Here is a 9,646-nt window from a genome sequence, read left to right as displayed (position 1 = left end):
GTGCTCAGTATGTAAAGATGATTCCACATATAGCCCAAATGATCTCCTTAAACATTTTCGAGCGGCTCATAAAGGAACCCTTCCTACATACCCTTGTGACCTGTGTGGTTTTGTCACAAACGAGTTTCCTGCTCTTCAGCGCCATCGGATTGAGCACAGAAATACTCTGGTTACATGTGAGCTCTGCAACGACGATGTTCAGTACTCACTGCTTTTGCTTACCAGACACTACATCATGTGTCACAGTTTAAATGGACAGTTTAACTGTGACTGGTGTGACTTTACTACTGTGGATGCAGGAACATTTGTCCAGCACATCCATCATCATAATGAGAGTCCTTGGAAGTGTTCAAAATGCAGACACATCAGCTTGAATGAAGAGGATCATCAGAGGCATGTGAAAGCTCACTCGGGTACGTTCCCCTTCACTTGTCAGATCTGTGGGTATGGTGCAGCAAGAAGTGAGTACCTGAAAAAACACACTTTAAGTGTTCACAAACAGGAGGAGAGAAGGAATGCATGGAAGGCTGTAGAGGACAGCAGCACTCCAGCAAATTCATCTGCAACCTTAAAACTTTTGTTAAAAAAAGGTGGTGAATCACAGGAGGCTCAGAGGTTATCAAAATTGAACTGTCTTTCTGGGAGTATAACAAACCAAAATGGCAGGCTAATCAAACCCGAGCTATCCTTAGAGGATAACCACCACTTTGTTGATGGGACTTCAGCAAAAAAGGACAACAACTGGAGTAAAGGCTCTCATAACACAGAGCAGACAACACCAGTAATGTTACAGGAATGTGATAACTCTGCAAGCTCTGATGCTACAAGTCACACAAATCCTAATGGATTGACGGTTCTGATGGTTAAGAACAAAATCTCTCTTCCCCCCAATTGTACAACTAAAGTGATGGGATTCAAAATGGTCGATGGTAAAAAACATTTAGTTCTCAAAGTTATTCCTACAGCAAAGCAAGACTTGTCCATTCAGAACCATTCCTTAGTTGAAGATGTGGACTTCTTGGCACCAAATCCTGTGTTGGATAAAAGTAAAGACTTTACTGAGAATGGGGAATGCTTTGATAGCAAGAGCTCCACATCACATTGTTTTGCTGTTTCACCAAGAAGTGGATCTTGCATACAGATGGATCAGGATGATATCATGGCAGTAAAAGTAAAGATTGAGGAGGAAGAAACCTCTGTTTGTAACCTTGATTCCACCCCACACAGAGATGATGTTGAGGAGCAAACTACTCCTTTACTAAATATGTCATCAACAGATATGCTATATCCCATGACAAATGAGTTTGATCATGTGAGTGACCAAAGTCAGCCAAGTCAAACAACCTCCTCCGAGAGAAGCACGCTTGATAATGTCTCTGCAACATGTAATTCTGATGTAGCCAGCCATAATGGTTCTGAAATCTGTAATGCTTTGACAGTGTGTGCTGGTAAGGTCACTAGTTTATCCTCACCTTCAAAAGTTCCTCAGGAAACATTGCTTTCCAAATTATCTCCCAGAACGATTGTTAAGAATTGTGGGGCTGTAAATGAGTCATCAGTCACTGACACAGTGGCAGATAAACTCATTGACAAACACAAAGGGAAGCTCTCCTTTTAACATTGTAGAAAATGATGATCAATCTTCTCAGAGTACTCCAGGAAAGACAAACAGGGTTAGAATTGAGATGAAACGTAAAAATGGTCAGCAAAATTTTAAAAAGTTTCCAACAAATCTGGTACCTCCATTAGACTCATTCCCACCCAGTTCAGGTAGCCAGAGAGAGGGTGCCATGGGCTCCGAAAACTGCACTCAGAATTCACCAAACCAAGAAGTATTTACCTTTCACAACTATTCCAAGGACACATTTAGTACTTCACCTAACACTACCCAAAGCTTTGACAATATGTCTGAACACGCAGCTGACAAAGAAAGTCTTGGTGAATCATCGCAGTTTAGCTTGACATTGGCAGAGTCTCCAGAACCATTCACAGATAGAGGCAGTGGAGAAACAACCCAAGAAAAGAATCAAGAGGGCGGAAACAAAGTATCAGATAGTGATGTTGAGGTTGATGAGTGTATAGCCAGTGTTGATGATCCTCCCAATGAGGATGAGAATCCTGAGTCAGTGCTTCAAGACTTTAATATAATCAAAATTGAAGAGGAGAGCATTCCTATATTCAAAAAACAGACAGAAGCAAAGAGTAGTTCAACTTCCTTAGGCAGTTTTGTGGAAGAACATTCAGATGCAATCATTACTCAGCAACTTCATAAGGAAAGAGTAAGGTCTTCAAGTGCAAGCAATGATTCTTTGAAACAAACAAAAACGACTCTACGAATTCTTCAATTGCCTGAGGGTAAGCAGCCAGTACTCCTGAGGACTACTGAGAATCGATTTGCTATGCCAGTGCAGGTCAAAACAACTCCAGGTTTCAAACTGATAACCAGTTCTGCAAATCCTCAAATCAATGTATCTTATATGAAGCCAGGAGTAGAAAGATCAAGTAATCAAACTGGTGTAACTTTTACTCCAAACAGCAGGAGACTAGGTGTATCAACACCAAAGGCAGGAGCTGCTGAAAAAGGGACAACTCTTCTCTCTGCTGTTCAACCAGGTGTTGGCACCACCTCAAATCACTACTTTATAAACAGCCCGGGTTTTAAGGGTCCTGTACTCTTTTCAAGCACACCGCATAATACACCCACGGACAAATCTGCAAAGACACAGCCTACATGCTACTTGGTACAGAGGTCTGTTCCATTTATTCACAACCCCAGTACTCCTGGCCTCAGACTGGCAAGTACACATCTCCCACTGAACTCACGGCCAGTTCTGGCCATGCCTGTTAGCTCTGCAGACAAACCCAGCAGTCTGCAGCCTGGTCGCCAAGCATTTTTGCTGCGCTACATCTCTCCACCCAAATCAGGCCTACTTCTGAACAATCAAGATGCAAAGACTGGAACTCTCTGCAGCCAAACCAGTGAAAGTACTGGAAACAAAGTCATATTTAAAATTGTCACCCCCACTGGTAGCCTTCTTACAAGTGGTGCTCCCACCTCAAGCAGTCAACCTCTGTTTTTGGCCACCAGACCTCAGACCCAGTGTTTTCTGGTGTCATCAAACAAAAATAATACAAATACCTCCAATGGAGTCAAGAAATTGATCACCATACAAAATACTGCACATAAAAATGTCAAGGAATCTTGTATTTCACCCTCCCAGATGAATGTAAAGATACAGCCGTGTGAAGCAGAGAAACCTGTTCTAGCCCCAAGGCCAATTCGGCCTCCAAGCCAAAGGAAAAGGCGCAGGAAACCATTATTTGATGAGCTTCCAGCAACAGTGCATAAAGCTAGAAGACTCACTAATAAAGTACTGACTGAGAAAGACACTGCTGAGTTATGGAAGCCTGTAGCCAAAGAAGTTGAAAGGACATTGAGACTTGCCCCATTCAGTTCTGCGCAGCAGATCAAATGTCCTCGCAGATACCAACCTGTTGTGGTGCTCAATCATCCAGATGCTGACATTCCCGAAGTGGCCAATATCATGAAGGTAGTTAACAGGTACAAAGGTGCTGTTACTAAGGTCTCTCTGTCTCAGAAAACAATCCAAGCGCTCTCTGAGCTTGGTGCTCAAGGGAAGAATCACTCAACCAAAGGTGTGCTGTCTCATAGCGATGATCCAAGACCTAGGCCAGTTCAGAGTTCTGTCCGAGAACGATTCCTTTTGAAGCTGAAGTTAAGGAAGAAAAGCAAAAAAAAGTATGAGGTGGTGGAAACTTTATCAGATTGTAGACAAGAATCAGTGGTGTTTGACTGCTGGTTTTGTGGTCGACTCTTCAACAGCCAAGAAGACTGGATTGGCCACGGCCAGCGACACCTCATGGAAGCAACTAGAGACTGGAATAAACTGTTCTGAAAGTTTTCCCATTGCCTCTAAATCGCTTGATATTCTGTCCTTTTGAGGTGGAACAAATGGTTAAAGTTGTATATTTTTAATGACGTTCCGTTATACATTTGTTCAATCTCTGTTAATGTAAATATATATTCTTAAGTGAATCATAGTTTATCTTTTCATAGGTGCATATTCTAGTAAATTATGTACTGCTAGCATGATTTATATCATGCATGCACAGGTCAAATAGAACTGTGAAAATGGTACACTGTAATTAGGAGCTGTAAGAGCACTGGCTTAAGGAAAGGGGATAATATCAGCAAAGGTTGTATGCAGAGTTGGATTAAATTACTCAGGTGATTTCATATTAATTTGGTCGGTCATTTTGCGCGTAAATTTCAAAAAAGCATAGACCTAATTTAAGGGACTTTTGTATATTTTATTATCCTGCACATGAGGACAGGAAATTATATTTGTATAGTTTAACCCTGAGACTTGTAGACAAATTCAATTGTTTTGCGCTTGTGTTGAGAAAAAAATGTTCTGGTCCAAATTATTCCTTTTATGTATGATGTTTTAATTTAACAGGATATCATTTTACACTATTGTCAGGAGTAGTTTACAGTTTTCTTGTCAGGATTTTGTCAATCTGTAGCATGCATTTGTCATAACTAGAACTGAGATTTTTCATGTAATCTCTTTAGTCTGCCAAGTGTTGCAAACAGACCAATGGTCTTATAAAATACTGTATCTGTTAAACAGAGATGCTTTGTGGCTCACTGCCAGTACTTGAGAAATACAGATCAGCCCATAACACACCCTATGCAGTTTCATTCAAAATCATTTTTGTTTTCAGCCTCTGAGGCCGTTTGTTTGTGCACATGTTGTGAGTCATGTGAATCCATATTGATTTCTGATAAATCTTAAAGGTCCTGTGAATTTGCATTCAGATTGTAAATTTATATTGTGCATTGCAGTGTTTGTACACAAAAGAAACTGATGGTGCGGGATGGTAACACAAGTCAAGTGTTGTCACAGGGCCTTAAACTAAGATTTGGTATTGACTTACAAAACCTTTGGACTCCAGTTGACAAAATGATTGCATCATTTTAATCATTACTTACTGGAATGATGAAGATGATATGTACTATCATATGTACCCAATACTTACATAAGTGATCAGGGTTGAATGTAGTACTGTAAATTCTTAAATTAGTAGTTATTAAATAATTGCCACATGTCACATATGATAGTATAACAGATTGCAATTTTTTTAAAACTCATAAAAGTTAGGGATTACTCCTCCTAAGCTGCTGGAAGATTTTTAATGTGAAACACTTATACAGGAAATTGGCTTGACAGTGGTTTAACAGCAGTAAATACAAAAAGAATCCTCTAAATGACAGCAAGTGAAATAAAACTGAGTTTCCATTAGGTAAGACAAACTGGCAGTAGCACAGAGGTGAGTATGACGTGGAGAAAGTGTGCAAATTAAAAAAGCAGATCAGAAAACAGCAAAGCCTCTTGGTATAATATGATGAAATATATTTATATAACAGGGAAAATAGAAAACCTGGCCAGTATTTGAGAATTTACAGTTCACGCAACATTTACAAAATATTTTTTCTTTTATATCACACATGCACAGTCAGGTACACTAATGATGCAACACAATGATTTTTATAGGTTGGTGGCCAAAGGGACAACCAAACCACATTAAATGATTGACTGGCTCAGATCTGGTCAGCTAAGGCAATGAGGCAGCCAAGAGTGTCATGCCCTGTGTAACTATTCCACCCACTACAGAATAACTAAGTATGAGCCACTTGGACCACTACCACAGCTCTTTGAGAAATGGAAACAATATTTTTGACCCTCGAAATTGTGTCACTGCTGCTAGAGCTGTTAGAATAAGGATAAAGGTAATTTATATGATGGGAGGGGTTGGCTGGATCACCCCCAAATCTCCTAAAATTTTAATGTAAGTACAAAATGTGACAGCAGTTAACTTGTACACTGTACAGGAATAGATGAGGGTGTGAAACAGCATTTTTGGACAGATTTGGGTATAGAACAAAACAGAAGGATGCACTCAGACCCAAGATAAAAACACAGAAAAGGCATTTTTCTTCCCTTGAAACTGTTTTTGGTTCAATAAAAACTTTCTTGTTAATGTCAAATACTTAGAGAGGTGATTTTATAGTTACTGATATCTTTGTTTTTCATGTTTTATCAACATATTAGGTGTAATAGGAACCTTGAACATGAACTGTGTATTTCTCTTTCACCTTTTATTGCATTAATGTACTATAAATCTGCTCGCTGTCATCAAGTTCAGTGTGCTGTACATACATTTATTTTAACGTTACATACCTTCCTTAACAGCAACAGGAAGCAGACTTTGTGTTTTCTTCATGGGATTTAGTGATTGTATTACATGATGATCGAACCATGGAAATGAATGTTTTATTCCATTCAATATGCAAAAATGACTGAATATTGCAAGCCATGGTAATGTTTTTATACTTCAAAATGGTTCCAAACAGACTAGTGAAGTTCTGACTTCATGAAGGTCTACTTTCCACTGTTTTCCAAATGTGCATATAAACTAACCACTCCAGTCAGCAACACGTTTTTTTTTTTAATTCAAAGTTAAATTAATTCTTTGAAATGATTTCATATAAAAGTTCAATAAATGGTGCATCAATAGTAGATCTCCTTCGCTGATATCTTTGAGTTACCAGTAAAACCAAACATACATTCAGCTGTTCCACATTTTACTAAATACTCATTTTTTAGATGTTCAGATGGATATTGATATCATGTCTGTGTGTTGAGTACAGAGCTGGAGTCAGGACATGGTTAGCCTAGCTTAGAGTTAAGACTGGAAGCAGGGTAACTGGCTTCAGTCCAAAGTCCAAAAACACACCTACCAATACCTCTAGACCTCATTGAACATATTATATCTGCTTCATTTAATCACACACACACTGAAATTATTTTAGTATTTTGCCAGAAATAGTTCCAGCACATAACTCCCTCTACATTCATCTCTACATTCAGTGTGTACAGATTAAACAAACCCATGACAGAAATGTGTTAACTTGAAATGTCTGAGTGTATTTTTGAACGTTGGACTTAGCTGTTTCCCCATGCTTGCAAAGAAAATCTAACCACATCCTGACACCAGCCCTGTATTAAATGCCAGGATCAGCCTACATGATTTTTTGTCTTTCGTGAAGGTCACCATGTCAAATTAGACTGTCATAATGCCATCAGGTCGTGTCGCATCTTGGTCAGTTTTACTGCAACTAATCATCATTTATGTCTCTGAGGATGAGGGTGAAGAAACTGAAAACCCACTGTCAAGAGCTGCCAAAGTAACAGGTACTGATATAATCCTAACACTGTGTTTGCACCAGAGAGCGCTCTGTCATCCTACTGGCCAACATGAAGGAACGCTAAGAGATGTCACAATGGGGAGGAAAATACAAAAAGTTATAATATGCTAGACTTTTCATCAGGGTGTCGTGGGGTATCCCAGGTACCACATCTCTGTGGCCTGTTTTTCTCTCCTGACATTCATTCTCAGGCCCAGTACTGACTGTTGGAGTCTGACTGAATTCAAACAAACATGAAATTGATATCCATCTAATATGCTAATCTATCTATACATATATACACACACACAAAGACAAATGTTCATGTTTTGTTCATTTTAAATGTAACAGCACCCCGGCACAATCAGAACCTTTGAACTGTAAACAAGGGTAGATGTTATAAATACCTGTCAAATTGCAGTCTGGTTTCTGTTTTTATGGGGAACAATAATCATGACCTGATGTTCAGCAGCAAAATCTCTAAAATCGCAAGGATTCATACAGTGTTACCGCCTTGGTTTAAGGACCCAAGTTATCTTCTATCCAAAAATATTCATGTGGTTAATATTTCTCTCATTCAACAGTGGTTTTTCAAATCAAGGGCTAAATCGAAAATACTGCTACTACTACTTGAAATAAAAGCATATGAAGTAACTGAAGATTCAGAAGTTGTACTTTCATCATTGCAACTTTTATGTTATTCAGTTATTACTGATTTAATTTTTTTTAAAATGAAACCATACTAATTTCAGCATTAAGATGAGAATATGACAATATTTTTTTTTTCATGTTTTTGATCTGTGAAGCTAATCACAAAAGTGAGCATTAAGTAATATGTAATGCAGTTCTTTAACATTGCCTGCTGCAGTCAGCCTACCTGCTCTTTAAGGTTGTAATTAAGCCCCCTCATACAGAGTATTTGAATCAATCACAGATCACAAATTGAATGAAAATTGAATTGAATGAAAATGAATGAAAATCCAGCTTTGTTTCTGATGGTTTCACGTGGTCTCACTTTAACGCACCGGTCTCTTCTGCATCTTCTTCACTGCTCTTAGGCCAAAGACCTATTTGGTTCTATCATAAAAATTCAAAAAGAAGTGTTGTCGATGAGATGTCCTGCACTGTGATAACTACAAACCACTCACTGTATGGGGATACACTACTACATCATCTTATTTTGTCAGTTGTAGGGACCTAAGATTAAAAGTGAACAATAATCGAAATCCAGTAACCTGAAACTATTAGGATGATGATGCTCTACCACATACTTTAATACAGGTTCAGCTTCAATGCTGAACTCATGTATAGTAAAATGTTCCTGTCCAGAACGCTGTTCAAATCTTTCCTCATCCTAAGTGCCTCAAATGTCCTTTGGCAGGTTGACAGTGTGTACTGTATTCTTTTGTTTAACTTCTCTAATAAATGTACATACTCTGTGGAAAGAATATTGTGTGTTTTGTTCATACTAATAAATGTTGTTAGAATTTCCTCTAAATGATGAGACATCCATTAGTGATGATCTAGCTTGTCAATATTTCTGTACTTTACACAAGACTTCAGTGAAGTCGTGAGGTCTATCCACTGTGTGGACCATGATGGTGCTGAATAGATCCACATGAGGGCAGCACAAGACAAAATGGCACTAGATGTCCTACCTGTATCCTATTCAGTTGAATACACATTCTCTCAGTACTGTAACTCCTGTTTTATTTGGGCCCAAATTTAAGTAAAGTGTTGCTGACATTCTGTAGATGATCTAAACTCTTTGGAGTCATGAGAGAGAGCAGGGTTTCCTAAAAGAAGAAAAACTGGGAAGATTTGTCAGATCACGTCATGTCAGGAAGTCTTATACAAGTGTCATGTAATACAACTTTACAAAAATGACAAAGATTTTTTGTATTCTCACAATTTACGGGAGAATTTTCTAAAAAGAATTGTGCTCAAGGAACACAAATGTTATTTATCCATGCTCCACATGTTGTTGATCAAACAGTTGATAATGACAACTGTACGTGTCATCATTTTGGTAAAAGAAAACTGCTCTCTGATTTAAGAAGTATGTCATCATTTGGCTCGGATACATTAAATGACAGTTTTGGATTTCTGACTTTGATCCTGTCTGAAATGTATTTCCTATGTTGTGTGTTTAAAAACTGTCAGAACTAAGTGACTTCTGACTGTCCAATGCTGTGTCCTAAACCCAGACCACCTGCTGATTGTGTACATTACGTACTACATGCTAATGGTCTGCTTTAGCAGTTATATGTATGCATAACTGTTCATTTCTTTTGTGCATGGCATTGTGGGAGCACAGTATACTGTCTACTATGACAGTAAACTTTATTCAGCCAATTTCCCACTGTGAACACA

At 38.5% G+C, this 9,646-nt stretch overlaps 1 protein-coding gene across 1 annotated transcript; it reads left to right on the top strand.

Annotated features, from left to right (window-relative positions):
• The first annotated feature begins 1,405 nt into the window (after window positions 1-1,405).
• Window positions 1,406-8,712, top strand: si:ch211-214e3.5 (zinc finger protein 518A). The gene has a single exon (XM_018666507.2). The coding sequence runs from the start codon at window positions 1,548-1,550 to the stop codon at window positions 3,915-3,917; it is 2,370 nt and encodes a 789-aa protein (XP_018522023.1). The 5' UTR covers window positions 1,406-1,547; the 3' UTR covers window positions 3,918-8,712.
• The last annotated feature ends 934 nt before the right edge of the window (window positions 8,713-9,646 follow it).

The sequence above is a fragment of the Lates calcarifer genome, unplaced genomic scaffold (genome assembly GCF_001640805.2).
Source record: "Lates calcarifer isolate ASB-BC8 unplaced genomic scaffold, TLL_Latcal_v3 _unitig_5776_quiver_344, whole genome shotgun sequence".
Lineage (NCBI taxonomy): Eukaryota > Metazoa > Chordata > Actinopteri > Centropomidae > Lates > Lates calcarifer.
The sequence above is the reverse complement of the archived record's forward strand: the minus strand, read 5'-3'. Positions and strand labels throughout refer to the sequence as shown.

Bases quoted from the DNA above. Each gene is read 5' to 3' on its own strand.
- si:ch211-214e3.5 (XM_018666507.2), top strand. From the start codon at position 1,548: ATGAGTCATCAGTCACTGACACAGTGGCAGATAAACTCATTGACAAAC.